Genomic DNA, 18,100 nt, shown 5'->3' with positions numbered 1-18,100 from the left:
TGGGACCTCGACAAACGCGACTCACCATCCTTACATTGGTACAGTCCACAAGCCCACATTTGGCTGTATTTCCATTGTGATTTCTTGGTGGCACTCAGTGAGGTGGAGAAGTGAATAACACGGGCCTGCCACTCCTTGCAGTTACACCAGTTTCTGGGTCGTCTGTACCGGAGCTGGAGGCCTGATTTCCAGCTCGGATGTGTACTCACTTGGATCGAGCACGCGGGCTAAAGCCAGAAGTGTAGCCATAGCAACACAGGTGGCAGGCTGGGCCAGTCACCTCAAGTACAGTTCCCCCTCCCCAGCCCACCCCAGCTCCCTGGATACTTGCTCTTACCCTGTACATCTCCATTGACTTTGGGGGCGTTATTGGTGATTTACAATGGTATACATGAGGCTCAAGTCTTGCTGGTGTCGGCTGACCGGCTGGCCACCTCTGTGAACGACAACTCTAACTCTGCAAAACGTGGATCTGGGTTTGAGTCTGGATTTCAAACCCGCCGCTAGGTTTGAGGGTGTGGCGATCCGGAGTTCTGGGTCGACTCGTCAGGGAGGTAGGCGAGGCTGTCGTCTTGAAGCGGGGATTGGGGTTCTGGTCTGGAATTCAGAGTCCCCCTCCCCACAAAGGGTATGGGGGAGTTCAGATTTTTGAGGGGGTGATTTATTTGATGAGCACGGGTTGGGGGGAGGGATAGCTCAGTGGTTTCAGCATTGGCCTGCTAAACCCAGGGTTGTGAGTTCAATCCTTGAGGGGGCCATTTAGGGATCTGGGGCAAAAATTGGGGATTGGTCCTGCTTTGAGCAGGGGGTTGGACTAGATGACCTCCTGAGGTCCCTTCCAACCCTGATATTCTATGGTCTTCTATGATCTAATGTGCTCGGAGCTGTACAGCATGGAGAGTCAGTGTCCCCAGCCTCGAGGAGCTGCCCTCAGCCTGGCTCCCAAGGTGAGGAGCTGCGACAAGACCCAAGCATCAGATCCCCGCCTCCGTCTTTGCTCTCAGCACGTCCTCCACGCCCCACAATCCTCTCAGCTGACTGCCCCGCGCCTCCCACCCCGCCTCGCTCCTCCCACTGCCGGCTTTGAACTTCTGCCCTGCGGAACCATGAGCCAGGCATCCACCTCCTCTCCTTCCTGTCCTCCTCACGTCGATGGTCTGCTCACCTGCTGCTCCATCCATTGTCTTGTCCGGCTTAGGGCCTGATCCACAGCCCACACCAGTCAGTGGAAAGACTCCCGCAGATGTCAGTGCACTGTGATGCAGGCCTTAGTCCGTAAGGGACATTGACGCTGCAGTGTAAGCCCAGGGGTCGAACTCAAGCTCAGGCCTCATGCCCTTTCCGTCTACACACAAATCACACTAATCCAGGGTTCTGGGCCCCCTGGGGGTGAGGGTCTGAGCCTGTGTCAAGCAGGCACCCAGGGTTTAAGCCCTGTTGCTTTGTGGTGCAGACACAGCCCCAGTAGACTCATGCTCTGGGACTCCATCCAAAGTATCCCACAATCCCACGGGCCAAGTTTCTTTGTCCTCTGGACTGTCCAATCTGGTGGACAGTCAAGTTTTCCTACACTGCACCACCAACCCAGGGCTAGAAAGGCCACATTTCAGGAGAGCGCTAGGAAGTCTGGGAGATGGTTGGCTGGACTTGAGCCTGCGTACAGCAATGTGGACGCCGGAGCCCCGGTTTCAGGTCCAGGTTAGAAAATTCTTGACCTAGGGTTGACAGTCAGTGTAGATGCTCAAGCCCTGGGTTCTCTAACCCAGGGTCCACTGACTCCAGCTCCACTAAGCCTAGGCTTACATGCAGTGTAGACATACCCCAAGGCTGTGTGGATGGGGTAAGTGCCTTTACCCTGTAGGGCAGATCCTGAGAGCCGCTGAGGTCCAGGCTGCATCTCGCATTGACTACAAGGCTTTCTTGAATACCTACATCCCACTACCATGGATGTCAATGGCAAGACTTCCATGGACTTCAGCAGGGGCAGGGCCTCAGTCTGCCAAGTACCATGTGAGGGCCTGATCCTGTACGGTGCGGCGTGCCTTCAGCCCCCACTGATATCTCAGGATCAGGCCCTACATGTGCAGCACCAAGGGGCCGTCAGAGTAGGCCATGGATGCTGGACTGCAGCACCTCCAGATGTACCAGGCAGGAGCAGCGCGCCGTGCAGCCATCCTAAACTCTCACCAATTGGACTGTTGTAAACAGCACCACATTGATTCTGTCACTTCCTCGGCCTCTCAGCACTCTTGAGAGGTGCTGAGGATGGACCCAGCCACTCGGGGTGGGAGAGGAGAGAGGTGGAGCAGGAGTGGTGGGCTATACCGCAAGAGCATTTCATTTGTTACACACAGTTGACTTGTTTCATTAGCATCCCTTGGACTGTGAGTGACTATGAAGCCCATAAACTCTGAGCACATTTCCTTTGTACTTTTTCTCTGTGGCTAGTTTACATGGAGTCTCTTGTCAGCAAGCACCATCACTGGGTTGTGTTGGAAATTCTGGCTAGGTTACAGCCGTGGAATGGCGAGGGGAGATTTTTACGGGAATGTGGCTCTCACTAGATAGATTAAACTTGTAAATGGCTGGGGTTGCAAACCAGCTGAGACACACCGCTGTTAAAAACCACCTTATAACCTTTCCGGTAAGGATCGCAGAATACTCTGCACAGATGAGTAATTATTAGCCCATTTACAGGTGGGAAACTGAGGCACGGGTGCTTGCCTTTGCTATGACTCACCCTTGGGGAGCAGGAATGGGTTTTAATTACAGTGGGGCAGTGATTTTTTTAATCTACACTAGTTTGATGAACCCCACAGAGTAGCCTGAGGAGCACAGATGCCCTTAGACTTCATCCTGTCCGTGGCTCCACCGATAGGGTGTTTTGATATTTTTATTATTATTATTTATTATTTATTTTTGTAGGGTTACATGAAGCCCTTGAAGCAGCCAGAAAACTCGATCCTCTGCGACCCGTCCTTGGTGGACGAGATATTTGACCAGATCCCCGAGTTGCTGGAGCACCACGAGCAATTCCTGGAGCAGGTCCACAACTGTGTGCAGAACTGGCATGAGAAGCAGAAAGTGGGAGATGTCCTGGTACAATCTGTAAGTACAGCAAACCTCCCCACACATATACCCTACGTTACGGCACCTGGAGCCCTTGCTGGGCAAGGTTCACATTGATTTCAGCAGAAGGATGGGGACCTGTGTGGCCAGGACAAGAATCCATATTAACTTGTCCAGCTTAACTTTAATCCACAGGACACAAGGAAGGTCAGTCCTGTGCCAGATATGGAAGTGAGTCATTATTTGATGATCTGGGCATGGGTAACATAAACGAACCAGAGTGCCTATAAATGGATGGTACCATGGAGCAGTTAAGCTCTTAAAGAGAGCAGGAAGCCCAGACAAGAGTGCCAAGTACAGATTGCGCTGCTCTTGCTCATGCTTTTGAGCTGTCTCTGTCCGGATTTCAGACCTGCTTGGCTGGGTAAATGCTCCCCATCATGAGTAACAGTTGCACAATCTGGCACCTCTTTAGAAATGACCTTAGGAGGCTGAAACTTTGCATTCTCTTTTAATGGGCCAGATCCTGCTAGCCTTCTCTGCCGCGGCTCCGGATTTACGCTGGTGGAACTGAGATCAGGATCTGGCCCGGTGACTCCAGATCAAGATGGCTCCATTCCCCAGGCCAAAAACCAAAAATGGTTTTTCTGAGCCCTACCAGCTCCACCTTAGATGTGAAAAATCCAGCCAGGCTGCCTCTGATCTCACCCACTGGAATGAAGAGCCCCCATCAGAAGTTATCTGACAGTGGGGTTGGCAAGGTGCTAGGCAGAACAGAATCCAGTTTGTCTTGGCCACAAGCAGACAGGTCTCAAGGACACACACCCCGCATTCTCCCGAGAGCAGGTCCAATGAGTTCGAAGGTGCCTTTTCTAGAAAGTCTTGCTCCTTCTTCTTCTCTAACCTCCGAAAAGGACATGTGGCAGGGGAAGTTAGAGCCCCCAGTTCTAATCCCAGCTCTGCCACTGACTAGCCATTTGGTCCAGAGAAAGACACTTACCTTTCTGGTGTCTGTTTTCTCCTCTATAAGCTGGGGAGGATAACACCCACCTCTCAGAGGGTGGTCAGGCTTACTTAGTTTTTGTGATGTGCTTTCTGCAGTCCCCAGAAATGCCAAGCCTCCTCAGAAATAAAAGGGACAGCATCTGAGATCACGGATGCAATGCGCACAAGGTTTGGTGGTTTCTCCAGGAGAGTCCTCAGAGCCCCAGATGTCCCAGTTTTATAGGGACAGTCCCAATCTTTGAGGCTTTGTCTTACATAGGTGCCTATTAACCCCCCATCCCCATTTCCACCTCCGTCCCAATTTTTCACACTTGCTGTCTTGTCACCCTAATCTACACTTGCATTGCGTGGCAAAACTTCCCCACCAGAGCTAACCCAAACAAGCGCCTGCGGGGGAGGAAACCGTGCAAGCCCTTGTGTAGACAGGACTCCTGCTACTGCTAGCACCGGTTGCGCCGCATTGGGGTCACCAGCAGTGGGACAGTCTTTGCCAATGAACTCTAGTCCAGGCAGGCCTGAGTTACTCCCCCAGCCTCCTGGTGGTAGACTCCCTGCTGACAGAAGTCTGCCTTCACAGCTGAGCAGTGGGATATGTACTTCAGGGATGCCTCACCCCAAAGATAGTGCTGCTGGAGAGGCGGCACGGCCTCCCATAAAGATTCAGCAGTGAGACCCTGCTGGCACGCCCCCTGTGAGTGGGTGGCCTGTCTGGCTAGACTGCAAGCTCTTTGGGGCAGGGTCTGTGTCTCTTCTCATTGTGTGGATGTACAGCTCCTAACACAGTGGGGCCCTGATCTCCACGGAGGCCCTCTCAGCGCTGCTGCAGTACAGATAACAAATACCGGTAATCCGGAGAGCCTTAAGACTGGAAGGGAGAACGCAAAACCTACGTCACCAGAGAATTACCCTTGTTTCGGGAAGGGATGCTGTGAACCGAGCAGCTCTGACTGGTCTGCTGGGGCGCTGTCCTTCCAAAGGGAGCCCACCACGGAGCAAGGACAAGGCGGCAGGCTGGCCAAGGGCACGGGGGAGGTCTCTGTACAGTCAGCCACTCTCCTGGCATGGGGTTGCTTACAGCCCCGTGCCATCCCGATCATTTCCAAGTCAGCCTCTTCACGCAGCGTTCCCTTCCCACTGGCCCCATGGCTGGTGCACAGGGGCCTGTGCAGCCCCTGTCTGAGTCCCACAGCAGCTGCCTCTCTGATAAATGAGCATGGGCGAGCAGACACTAATGATTCAATCAAGCTGGGTATAATGCACACTCTGTCCCTGGCAATTCAAATGGAAACCGGATGGATGCTGGCATTCTAGCCTCTCACCTAATGAACTGCACAGTGCTCGTGGGGCTTTCACAGAGCTCTGCTGTTTAGCTGGAGATGATGGTGGAGGATTGTGCAGCACGGGACTGGGAAGACACCACTCATTAATAAAGGAGAACGAGACAAGTTCAAGGCAGAGCAAGCTGGCTCAGCTGGGGCCCTGACAGCAGTGTCACCTCAGTAATAAACACGGCCCGGATGACGGATGCCTTGATTAGTGTGATGCTGAGGGGCACAGGTGGTGCAGTGGCTGGCGAGATTGCCTGTGGCTCTCCAGAAGAAGAACGCCGATGGCGACCATCACAGGAAGGTTTGGGCTATTAATTTTTTCACCATCTCCTCCCAGCACATGACTAGTCGCTGCAGTGAACGTAGCACAGTTGAGGTGGGAAGTCCAGGGTGACCTTCACTACTTCTAATTCTGCCCTGCGAGTAGTGGTGCTGGGCAGACGTTCCGAATTGGGTGAATTATGTGTCAGTGGGTGTTTGGTGGGGGTCTGATTTTGCTCGTGTTTGTGTGGCGGGAGAGGTGTGTTTTGGTGTAGCTGTGTGTTCAAGGGCAGTGCTGTGTGTGTTGAGAGCATTTGGCATGCACATGGTTGTGCTTATGCGAAGATGTGAACGAGCTGGAGTGTGGTGTGCGTCTTTTACACAAGTGTGGAGCCTTGTCTTTGCTAGTATTTATATCTCCATAGTGCCTAGGAGCTCTAAGGAAGGATCAGGCCCCACTTGTGCTAGGTGCTGTTCAAACAGTGGAATGAAGAAGACATCAGACAGGACACAACAGGTGGATGAACCAGACAAGTGGGAGTGGGGAGTCGGAGAGTTTATAAAATGTATAGAGTTTAGCCTAAGAGCAGGAGGCTCAGTTCACCACAGGGCCGGACAGCAGTGACTTGGAGGCATCACAGTGTTAGCATTGCAGACATGCTAAGCAGCAAGTGGGTGTGCGCATTCACATGTGGGTTGGAAAATGTCCCAGACACACCTGAGGCAGGGCATGCATTGGAGTGGGTTCGCCTTAATTTTACAGGAAATAAATTGATACTTGAGTCAGTATGGCCACCTGGGCATTAAAGTCCATAACATAACACGATTGTCCTTAGCTGAGCCAACCGAAATAGTCTCACTGAGGCCCCCAGCCAGGCCAGGCTTCTTAGGTTAAGACAAGAAGAGCCTCTCTCTCCCATCACAGCCTCACCCAGAACTGGCCTTTGGGAGTAGTAGCCAGCCTTTTTTATGTGACGCGCTGAGCCCTGATTGGCCTCTGCCTGCTCCCGGCTTTTCTAGCTGCTGGAGGACCAAGACTCGCTGGTTCCGCCAGCTGATCCTGGGAGGCCTCTCTAGGCAACCCATGGAGGTCCAAATGCATTGGTCTTCTCTTGCAAAAGGACAGTGCGCCAAGGCAACAAAGCCTAAAATGGGGGCACCCTGTCACAGAGGGGCCTCAGGCATTGAGGCAACTTGGTCCTTCCTGTTCTCTGCCTGTGGCACACAATACTTCAGTCTCCTGAGGGCTGTAATACTTTGGTCTAATTTGCTCGCGGGGCTTGGCGTGTGTCTGTGGGGTGGTGTTTAGTGGCCTGTGATAGGAGATCAGAAAGATGATCTGATGGTCCCTTCTGACCTGAAACTCTGTGGTTGCTTATGTGAATGAGGCTGTGTTCCTAGGTACATATCGGGGTTTGGTGGCTTTAATCTGCAACCTCAGCTGGTGTCAACCGGCGTAATGCCATTGACAGTCAGCAGAGCGTTCCCGCTTCACTCCAGCTGAGATTCTGCCCTGGGGTGTGTGTAGTGTCGGCATTTTGGAGGTGCGTGTGTGTGGGCACTGGGGTGCCGAATGCCTGCATCCCATGGTTGTTGGGATTAATTAGTTGGTGTTTGTACCGCACTTTAAAGCGCTAAGGACTCTTTTGGGGGTTGTGATTTTGAAAGGGGATTTGTCTTTTAAATACATATTTTAATGCTGATGTCAAGCAAGGTCTTTCATCTTTAATAACCAGCCCCTTCAGCATATTGATTACTTCCTAACCCGGGAAAAGTGAGAGGCTGCTCAGAAAGCAAAGGCCAGCAGCTGTAGAAACATAGTTCCTTGCCCTGGTGCCCTTGTCACTAGGGCATTGACTGTGCCATGTGCCTTGTCTCTATTTTGAAGGATTCTCGGTTCCTGTTCTTTCATTTTGGACAAGCTAAAACCAACAGCAGATATGGATCTATTGCCTTGGAGCGGTCTGGCTGCTGCTCAGTGCCCAGCCTCAGGCAGGAACGTTACGAAGTCCCCAAAACTGCTTTCGAGCAGGCGTTGGAGAAGGCATCAAGGAGGCATCCGCAGTGCCTGAATGGGTGATCATCACATCACTAAAAAGCAAGTGAAGATACCGCATGGATTTATGGCTCATCCCCTTCACGATCTCAGCGACTGCATGAATCACAGTGATGGTGGTGTGCAATCTGTCAGGCTGAAGTATCATGAGGAGGGGGCTGATGAGCTGATCTATGGGTTAGAGGGAGCTCAGGGCATGAGGCAGCTGCCAGTGTGTGTACGCACTGTGTGCCTCCCCTCCCCCCGGGTCACAGTCCACACACGGCTTTGGTTTCTCTTGCCGTCCTTCCTGCGCTAAGCAGGCCCTGTTCAAGTGCTAGGGTGGGGAACCTTTAAGTGGAAAAACAAGAGCCACAGAATGTTAGTAGTAAACCAGCGTCCAGGGAGTTGTGTTCCTGGACGAGCTGGGCTGCTTTTTCCACCACCTTGCACCCTGTACTGCCACTTACATCTGTGAAGAATGGGTGCAAAACACTATATGGCCTGTTCCTCAGCCAGTGTCCCTTGGTGCAGCTGAACTGAAGCCGGTGGCACTGGCTCGACTTCCAGCTGAAGATTTGACCCATAACCGGATCATTGAATTGAAGCCAGTGGAGCTGGGTTGAGGTTCTGGGCCCGTCATTGTGATCTGGTAGTGTTCTATACTCACTCTGATCAGGTGTGACTGATGACCCAGGGGACAAAGCGGGGGCTGGTATTTGGAATAAGACCTAGAACCCCAGCTCCTGACCCTTTGTGGGGATAGTCAACCTGGTGTCCTGGCCAAGATCCAGCTTTTGCAGAAGACGTTCTCTGAATGCCCCCTGCAGCTGAAGTGAAGAAGCAAAGTGCTGGGGGGGTGCGTTTGGATTAAGGGAGCTGTATAAAGGCTCTTGCTCCAAGCCCTGCCTTGAGGAAGCGATGCCAGTGCTGGGGAGGAGTGGTAATGGGATGGCACACACGAGCAAGCCTGGCCTAGTGCTCCATCCCAAACCCAATCCCTTTTTCAGCCCTCTCCTTGATTTTGGCAGGAGCAGGGCCATGCCATAGCCAGGAGCCAATTGAGCCTGTGGCCGCTGTGGGCTGTTTGAAGCCACGCTGCTTGGGCCGGCTGGAAACCACACAGTGCTCAGGGTTGCCTCGCTTGGGCTAACGCTAGACTTCGGAACATCTCCCAGCCGCCTGCTCTGATGCTGTTTAAAATCAAGCTGCAGCTGAGCCAGGGAGGAGAGAACCACTGCACAGCTGCTTGCCAGGTGGCAGCTCTTGCTCTGGGGAGGGGGCCAGGCCGGCTGCGCATCAGGTGTTCCCACTCGGCTGTAGTACTCCGGAGCCCGAGATCTGTGTGTCCGTAATTTACTGGAGCTACTACAGCCATATTTCATGTTATGAGAGTGCAGGGCCATTGCCCAGGGTGAGCAGGTACAGAGGCAAAGAGCTGGGGTTTAAAGGCCCATGATTCCTGGTGGGGTTCAACCCCCAATCTTGTCGTGGGCGCTAGGACAGGGGCGAGGGTGTCCCCACTCCGGGGTGCTCTCTCCGCACTGGATGTTTCCCTTACCCACTGATCATTGCATATAGTTCAAAGCAAATACAATTTATTAAACAACAACCGATTTTAAAAAATGGGAAAGGTGATCACCCCGCTCAGGGGCACGGGGACATCACAACCAGCGTCTCTGTGAGGGCAGTTCACAGTCTGCTCCTCACACGGCCCAGCCTCCTGCCCAGGCCCTGGCTGTGCTGCAGGGATGCTGTGGGTCGGACACTTGCTCTGGTGGTGGCCACGCGCCCTCAGGCCCTGGGTGGCAGGGCCCTTCTTCCCAGCGTCGCCCCGTCCCGTCGGGGTAACGATCCCCCTCCGAGTCCAGCCTGCCAGACCGCTTGGCTGGGGGCGTCTCCCTGCGCTGGGCCCGCTGCCCTGGGTCCCCACATCGTGTTCCCCAACTGCTCACGACCCCCGGCTCCGGACTGCCCCAGCCCCAGCTCCACTCTGCCTCAGCACGGCTGCTGCTCCTCTGGCCCTCGGGCTCTGGCTGCTGCTCTCTCCTTAGCTCTGCCCCGCTCCGCCCCGGAGGCTCCAGCTCACACAGAGGTTGGGACCCCATGCTCTTGTCTCCCTCATTGGCCTGTCTGCCCTGTCAATCAGGCTGACCCGCTGCATTGGCCTCTCCCCATTGGCCCTGGGGACTATCGATTTCTCATCAGCCCTTCCCCTTTCGTTTAGTACTGGGAGCTAGCCAACCAAAAAACCCCACTAAGTTTCAGTCAGGGGCCAACGGTCCTCCCCTTGCTAAAATTACACCACAGCCAGAATGTTCACGCCAGCACATCCAGGTCCCATACCAACAATATTCACCAGCATCGTGTTACATAAAAACAATTAACAATTAACAAAAGAACACTGAACATATTTAACGTTCCATGTCCACTTCTTTATACGATACATGCTAACGTTCATTAAAACACTAAACAGGACCAATAACATAAGCATCTCCACGTCTAACAGGCAGTACACCCTTACTAGACCTCTGGGACCTTCTTAAGACTGCTGGTTCATTACCCATATTTTCTATTCCCCTGCCCCGGGTAACACTGGGTCAGTTTGAGGGATCTGGCCATTCCCCCACTTTGTTCCCCTCAGTATTCGGTTTGTGGGACTAGAACTATCCCCCCGCATTGGTTTCAGTCTCCTCAGGGCGTGCTGATCTATGCCTGCTATGGTACCTGATCAGACTAAGAGTGCAATGTTTTAGCTGGTCCCTACATACCACTCTGTTCAGGCCGGATAGTGTAAACTGGCAGCTTGGGATTGTTGTGAGCGACTACAATGTGGGGATTCGATTCTTACTTGTTCTGTATTTTATAGCACCCCCTGTGTCTATGGTTATGAACTAGTACACGGTCACCAGGCCTGATGAGAGCCCCACTGGACTTGCAATCAAAAGTCCTTTTCCTACGTTGGGCTGTGTCTTTAGTTGTATTGAGAACAACTTCACAGGCTGTCTTCAGCCTGTCATGGTGACCTCTTACCCGCTCATCAAAATTGGTCACCTCATCCTCCTCAGGGCCCTTTCTGTCCAGAATGTCTAATGGCAACCTGGGATCTCTCCCGAACATGAGATAAAAGGAGCGTAACCCGTCAGTGAATGGGCATGGCTGTTATATGCCAACACCAGCACAAGGAGATGTTCCAACCAGGCTCGCTTTGTTTCAGGCAGGAGCATTCTTAGCATGTTGTGAATTGTCCGGTTAAACCTCTCACACTGCGCGTTTCCTTGCAGGTGACAGGGTGTTGTTAGGCTTTCGGCTATGCCGTACAGTTTGCACAATTCAGATATCACTTCTGACTCAAAATTCCTCCCCTGATCTGAGTGTAACCTTGCCGGACAACCATAGTACACGAACCAGTGTTTTATGAGGACTTTGGCCATTGTTCGCACTGTCTGGTTTCTAATTGGAACAGCGACAGTGAATTGGGTAGACATGCCCATGAGAATCAGTATGTTCTCATACCCCTCTGAAGATCTCTCTAGCCATGTGTAGTCCATCGCTAGGATCTTCATTGGAGCAGTCATGTTAGTACACATCAAAGGGGCTCGGGTGGGTGGAAATACATCCTTGGCTAGGGCATACCGTTTGCACTGACAGATCTACGATTGCATGTCGCTACCCGTCATGGGCCTCGTAACCTCAAGAGTGCTCCTGTCTCCAGAATGCCCCCCGTGATCATGCCTGGCTTCATAGACTTCCCAGTGTAGCAACACAGGCACCACTAACTGCCACACTTCTTTGGCATTTCTGGGATGGGATGTTACCCAGAACAGTGCTCCGCAGTGTAATCGCAGTCATTCTCACCGTCTCGACAGCTTCTTAGACTGGGGGTATCTGGCCCCAAAAGTCCAGCCTGGCCTCGTTCAGCTCATGACTGACGCTAAGACAGGTCTGACGTCACCGTCTTGTTGCAGAATTGGAATCTCCTCCCCTGCTCTGCCCTTTTACCAGGTTTCGTACGGCATCCTTTACCGTCACTTCGTCCTTGGGCTTCGGATTCTCTAGCCACAAACAGGTCTGCACAATGTCTGCAGGAGTGACCAGGAAGTTTTTTCCCAGATCTTCGCCCTCTTCTGATTCCTCCTCTAGAGGCAATATAGACAGAGTGTCTACACTGATGTTCTGCCTTCCAGGTTTATACTGGCCTTTTCAATCTAGGAGACAAAGACACAATCCATTGGCTGGCCTTTGAAGCTAGCCAAATTCAGACTGGAAATCAGAAGCTAATTTTGAACACTGAGGGTAATTAACTCCTGGTACAATTTACCAATGGTCGTGGTGGCTTCTCCATCACTAGAAATCTTCAAATCAAAAAGTTGGATGTTTCTTAAAATGTATGTTCTGGTTCAGCTACCAGTATTGGACGTGACGCACAAATCAGTTCAGGGAAATTCTGTGGCCTGTATTATGCAGGAGCTCAGATTAGATGTTCGAGTGGTACCTTCTGACCTTAATATCTCTGACTCACATCCTCTACTGTATCGTAATGAAGCATGTGGTGGGGAACTGAGCGGTGGGTGGGATTTGCTCCTCAGTTCTAGAGGATCAAACAGTCGGGGTTTGATCCAGAACCCTGCATCAGGAGTGCTGGGCCTGTGGGATGGCTGCTTTCCCATCCCCTGTGGAGGAGCCAGCAGCTTCTTGAAAGTGGGGGGGCTGGAAAACCTCCGAACTCTGAAGCTGTATCCCAATTCTACCCTGTGCCATCCTGCCCCCACTCTGCCACTGCACCCCAATCTAATGCTGTGCCATCCTCCACCTCAGCTATGTCAATACACCCCAATCCTACCCCGTGCCATCCTGCCCCCAACTCTGCTGCTGCACCCCAATCCTACCCTGTGCCATCCTGCCCCCAACTCTGCTGCTGCACCCCAATCCTGACCTGTGCCATCCTGCCCCCAACTCTGCCGCTGCCCCACAACCCTGACCTGTGCCATCCTGCCCCCAATTCTGCTGCTGCCCCCTAACCCTGACCTGTGCCATCCTGCCCCCAATTCTGCTGCTGCACCCCAACCCTGACCTGTGCCATCCTGCTCCCAACTCTGCTGCTGCCCCCCAGCCCTGACCTGTGCCATCCTGCCCCCCAATTCTGCTGCTGCCCCCAACCCTGACCTGTGCCATCCTGCCCCTAACTCTGCCGCTGCCCCCAACCCTGACCTGTGCCATCCTGCCCCCCAATTCTACTGCTGCCCCCCAACCCTCACCTGTGCCATCCTGCCCCCAACTCTGCCGCTGCCCCCCAACCCTCACCTGTGCCATCCTGCCCCCCAATTCTGCTGCTGCCCCCTAACCCTGACCTGTGCCATCCTGCCCCCCAATTCTACTGCTGCACCCCAACCCTGACCTGTGCCATCCTGCCCCCAACTCTGCCACTGCATCCCAATCGAACCCAGTGCCATCCCGCACCCCAGCTATGTCAGTGCACCCCAATCCTGCCCTGTGCCATCTTGCACCCCCCAGCTCTGCCAATGCACCTCAATCTTGACATGCAACCTGCTGTTCTGTCTAGTTATGGCCCCGTCACTGCAATATCTGAGTCCATCTTCCCGTCCTCAATCCTGTCCCACAGGGCCCTGTGCTAATCCAGTTCTACACAGCTCTGGCAATGTGCCCCTCTAGCATCACTGCTGAGTACCAGCCGCTGTCGCTCGCGGGTCGGCAGCAGCGTCTTGACGCTCAGTGTTCGTCTGATCCATATAGAATTATCTGACATTCATCACTGTATCCCAGGGGAAAGGAGACTGTTATTGGACGATACACCTCTAGTCATCCATTGTTCCTGCTGAAGGGTCAGGGTAAAGAAGGGGGCGGGAAAAGCCCTAGAGATGACGCTGTCCGATCCACTGCATTGTGTTCCTTCTGTGGGTCTCAGCAGTTGGTCCTAAGTGACTCACCCAAGTCACAAAGGAGGCTGGTGGCCGAGCCAGAAATAGGAGCCAGGTCTTCTGAGTCCAATTCCTCCACCGTAACCAAGAGACCCTCCTTCCTGGAGATGGCTAGATACCCAATCCAGGCTTTTGGGCCAGAAACCCTGTCTTCCCAAATGCTTCCAATAGCCCTTCAGCAGCCTTTCCTGATGGACCAGGTGCTGCAGTCCCAATATTATTATTAATTATCTATATTATCACAGTGCCTACCAGCCCCACTCACAGACCAGGACCCCATTGTGCCAGGTGCTGTACAAACACAGAACTTTTAAAGCACAGCTGATTCTGTGATTACACATGCCAGCTTGGGCAATAGAAGCAATGAGGTTTTGAAAGACAAAGAGATGCCAGGTTGGAAACAGCTGACAATTGGATGGCACAGGGTTTGCTCACGCACGCGTGCGCGTGTGTGTGAGAGAGAGAGATTGACAATGTTATTAATTATCCGCCTGGCAAACACAGCAACAGTCTAACAAAGTGTACATTGAGTCAGCCAACAAGTAGGATTGGGTTAGGAAGAGGGGTGCCAGAACAGGGGTTCAGGGGGCTATGGCCCCACCACTTTTTACCAGCCGTAAGGGTGAGCGATGTGGGGAGAGGGGAGCAAGTTGGTGGGTGGTGTCTTGGGAGGGAAGAGGCGGGGTGGGAGCAGGGCCTGGGGGGAAGAGGCGGGGTGGGGGTGGAGCCTGGGGGGAAGAGGCGGGGTAGGGCCTCGGGGGAAGAGATGGCGTGGGGGGGGCAGAGCCACATTTCGGGCACTGGTGGCCCCCCCACTTTTAAGGAGCTTCCGTCGCCCCTGGTTAGGAATTGATTCATCCATTCTTCCAAGCAGTCTTGAAACTCACATTCATGCTTCATGGCAGGCAAGCCCCAGCGAATGCAGCAGGAAGCTCCTAGGTCAAGAAGGAGAGAGCTGGAGTTTAGATGAGGTGATCAGCCCATCTCACAGACTGCCCAGATTTCATCCATAATGTGCTTTCTAGAGACACATGTGCCCACGCGCACACACACACGTTATTGTTGAGGAAGGCCATCTCCCCTGTCCTCTTAGAAAACGAACCGGGTCTCCAGAGGACATGCTCTAGCCCAGGGGCTCTCAACCTTGTTCTTTTTGAGGCCCCCTGAAAATGCTATAAAAACTCCCCGGCCCACCTGGGCCACAACAACTGGTTTTCTGCACATAGAAGCAAGGGCCAGCGTTAAGGGGTAGCAAGCAGGGCAGTTGCCTGGGGCCCCATGCCACAGGGGCCCCTGCGAAGCTAAGTGGTTCAGGCTTTGGCTTCGGCCCCATGTGGTGGGGCTTTCTGCCCTGGGCCGCAGCGAGTCTAACGCTGGCCCTGCTTGGAGGACCCCCTGAAACCTGCTTGTGGGCCCCCCCAGGGGACCCCGGACTCCTGGTTGAGAACCACTGCTCTAGCTCAGCCCCGGCAGAAACTCCCCCAGTTCACAGCTGCCGTGAATACTTGGCTTTACTAATGTTAAGCTTTACGTTCTTATTGTCTGGAGCACAAAAGCAGACTCTGATGAGAAGGTCACCAGATGAATGGGAAACCTGGGTGAAGCAGGGAGCAGTCGGCCCTACACAGAGTCAAAGGTGGGGACTCAGCTTCTCCAGCCCTTTCCAGACCCTCCTCCCAACCCCAGGGTTGCTCGTGTGGTTTTGTTCCCTGGTTTTCTCTGTATGACGTGCTCACAGAAAGCCTCCCTCTCATCCTGGAAGACCCCCATCATTGGTCTCTCTGTTTTGCTCCCCCAGTTTTCCAAGGACATCCTGGTGAGCATTTATTCCGCATACATCGATAACTTCCTCAACGCCAAGGATGCCGTGAGAGTAGCTAAGGAAGCCAGGCCGGCCTTTATGAAATTCCTGGAGGTAGGTTGCCATCCCGGCAGGGGCAGCTGAGCAGCTGATTTGGTTCTGCAGCTCAGTTGGTACAGTTAACGCATGTCCAGAGATGAGCGGCCAGACTCATCCCTCCATTGACTGGGGCTCAAGGGGCATCGTGCTGGAGCACTCTGGTAGGGGCGAGGGGCGTGGGAAAGAAAATGTTGGAGGGAACAAATTTGAATTTATCTGGCCAAGATTTTTCCATGTTCCTGATTCTTTTATTGCAGATATTTGGGCCAGCTCCTCCGCTAGTGTGAATCGGTGTCACTCCACATCATCAGCTGATGTGAATCAGTGTCACTCCATTGACTTTATTGGCGCTGCACCCTTTTACACCAGCTGAGCATCTTGCCTCTTGTGTCTGAATAAGAACTTTCTTCCTTCCCGTCCAGCTTCTCCTGCTCCAACACCCCAGTCCCAGGCACTAGTCTGACACCATGGGAGTGACCAGGCTCATTCTCACTGAGATCCCCATAGGAGCCAGATTATGCCCTTGCTGTTCTCTGCAGACAGGGCCTGTGGACATGTAGCAGATCAACTCTGAGGCATTATGTCTCTGTTGGCCAGGCTCAGGGACGCTATCAGGCTCGGAGTGGGGCAGAGGGGCTGGCCACGCCCCCAAGCCATTTAGCCACGCCTCCTTGGTTCAGTCTTCAGTGGTGGAGACGAGGATGAGTTTCTAGCCTGGGGATTCCCAAGGTACTGGATCTCGATGCTGTCTCTGCAGTCTCCACCTAGCTGTGGTTTTGTGCATGGTCTGGGACTGATTGTAGCATGTCCTGAGGCTCAGACCGTAGGAACAGGATCAGATCTGAGGTCCATCCAGTCCAGTGACAGTGGCCAGAATCAGATGCTCAGGGGAAAGCACAAGACCCCTGCAGTGGGGAGATGTGGGGTAACCTGCCCGCCGCGTTAGCTCTCATCCTGGTCTCTACTAGCTCCAGAATGGTGAAGCCCTGAAGGATGAGGTTTAATATCCCTTCCAAAACTGTTGCTGCTGGTGATGATAACGCTGGATACTCTTGATGGCTGTGTGAATGCCCTACTGAATCTCGCTATGTTCTCAGCCGTGACCCGTGCGGTGTTCAGTCCCCGTGAGCCGTTAGTCCCATTTCTGACGAGATCCCCCTCTCCCACTCCCTTCCCCACTGTTCTGCAGCAAAGCATGCGGGAGAACAAAGAGAAGCAAGCGCTGTCGGACCTGATGATCAAGCCTGTGCAGAGGATCCCGCGCTACGAGCTGCTTGTCAAGGTGAGGCGGGGCAGGGCGGGGCCAGCGCGCCGCAATGGTGCAGCCACATTTCCAGAGCAGCACGGCAGCCTGCTGGGGCTGTCCCCACTGGCCTGCAGGCTCCGAGAGGAATGCCGTGAAGCCATCTGTGGGGCAATGCAGATAGGCTGGGCAGTTGGGAAGAGGTGTAAGTTGGATGCGGTGAGGTCGGTCACCCGGTGAACTCCGGAGGAGCTGATGGAATTCCTGTCTGTAGAGTTGGTCACATTCACCTTGGACAGAGTCCCCAGGGACACGCCGAAGGGAGCGATCCTGCATTAGTGGGGGATGGGATGGGTGATCATAAGAACGGCCAGACTGGGTCAGACCAAAGGTCCATCTAGCCCAGTATCCTGTCTTCCGACAGTGGCCAATGCCAGGTGCCCCAGAGGGAATGAACAGAACAAGTCACCATCAAGTGAGCCATCCCGTCGCCCATTCCTAGTTTCCGGCAAACAGGCAAGGGACACCATCCCAGCCCATCCTGGCTAATAGCCATTGATGGACCTATCCTCCATGAATCTATCTAGTTATTTTTTGAACTAGGCCAATAGGCCTTTTCCCTCTTTGAAGTACCTGAGTCAGCTTGGTGCGGGCTTGCCGAGCGAGGTGTGGTTCACTGGTGTGAAGTCAGGGAGCTGAGTTTGAGTCCCACTTCCGTTGCTTTCGGGTCAGGCGCTTGTGAGTTGTTTTGGAAGGATGTCGTGTTCTCTCCGGTCCGTTGATATCAGTAGGACCAACAGGTGCTTCACCCAGCTAAGAACTGCCCTTTGAGCTCCCTGGCCTGTCTACACAGGCCAAAAGGTGCTTTTTCCAGTTGAATCAGCTGAGCAGGGCTGAATGGTCCGAGAGGATCTCGCAGTCGATCGCGATCTCCAGCGGCGTAGTGTGGCTTCAGCTAAGGCAGCTGTGGCAGACTCCCTGCCTACCCCAACCCCACGCTACTCCCGGAAGTGGCCAGTGCAGCCCTGCGGCCCCAGGGGAGCAGGGGTCTCCCTCCGCGTGCTGCTCCTGGCTGCAAGCACCGCCCCCGCAGCTCCCATTGGCCGGGAGAGCTGCAGGGGCGATGCTTGCAGAGAGGGGCAGCGCGCAGAGCCACCTGCCCCCACCCCAGGGGCACATTGGCCCCTTCCGGGAGCGGTGTGGGGCTGGGGTAGGCAGGGAGCCTGCCTTAGCCTCACTGCACCTGCTGCCGACCGGGAGCCACCAGAGGTGAGTGCTGCCTGGCAGGAGGCCGCACCCAATGCTCATCCCTGAGCTCCC

The 18,100-nt window shown here is 53.8% G+C and overlaps 1 protein-coding gene across 1 annotated transcript in view; it reads left to right on the top strand.

The window, feature by feature from the left end:
• The window catches only part of ARHGEF17 (Rho guanine nucleotide exchange factor 17), a gene marked incomplete at its 5' end in the record, with an annotated part of 237,680 nt that overhangs the window by 166,734 nt on the left and 52,846 nt on the right, over positions 1 to 18,100 (top strand). The window contains 3 exons of the mRNA XM_084617490.1: positions 2,926 to 3,108; positions 15,436 to 15,552; positions 16,727 to 16,819. Of these exons, the coding sequence (XP_084473616.1) occupies positions 2,926 to 3,108; positions 15,436 to 15,552; positions 16,727 to 16,819 (393 nt within the window). The remainder of the gene's footprint in view (positions 1 to 2,925; positions 3,109 to 15,435; positions 15,553 to 16,726; positions 16,820 to 18,100) is intronic.

Source organism: Lepidochelys olivacea (assembly GCF_965140295.1).
Source record: "Lepidochelys olivacea isolate rLepOli2 genome assembly, chromosome: 1".
Classification (NCBI taxonomy): domain Eukaryota; kingdom Metazoa; phylum Chordata; order Testudines; family Cheloniidae; genus Lepidochelys; species Lepidochelys olivacea.
Note: the sequence above shows the minus strand (reverse complement) of the source record. Positions and strands in the feature narration are given on the sequence as shown.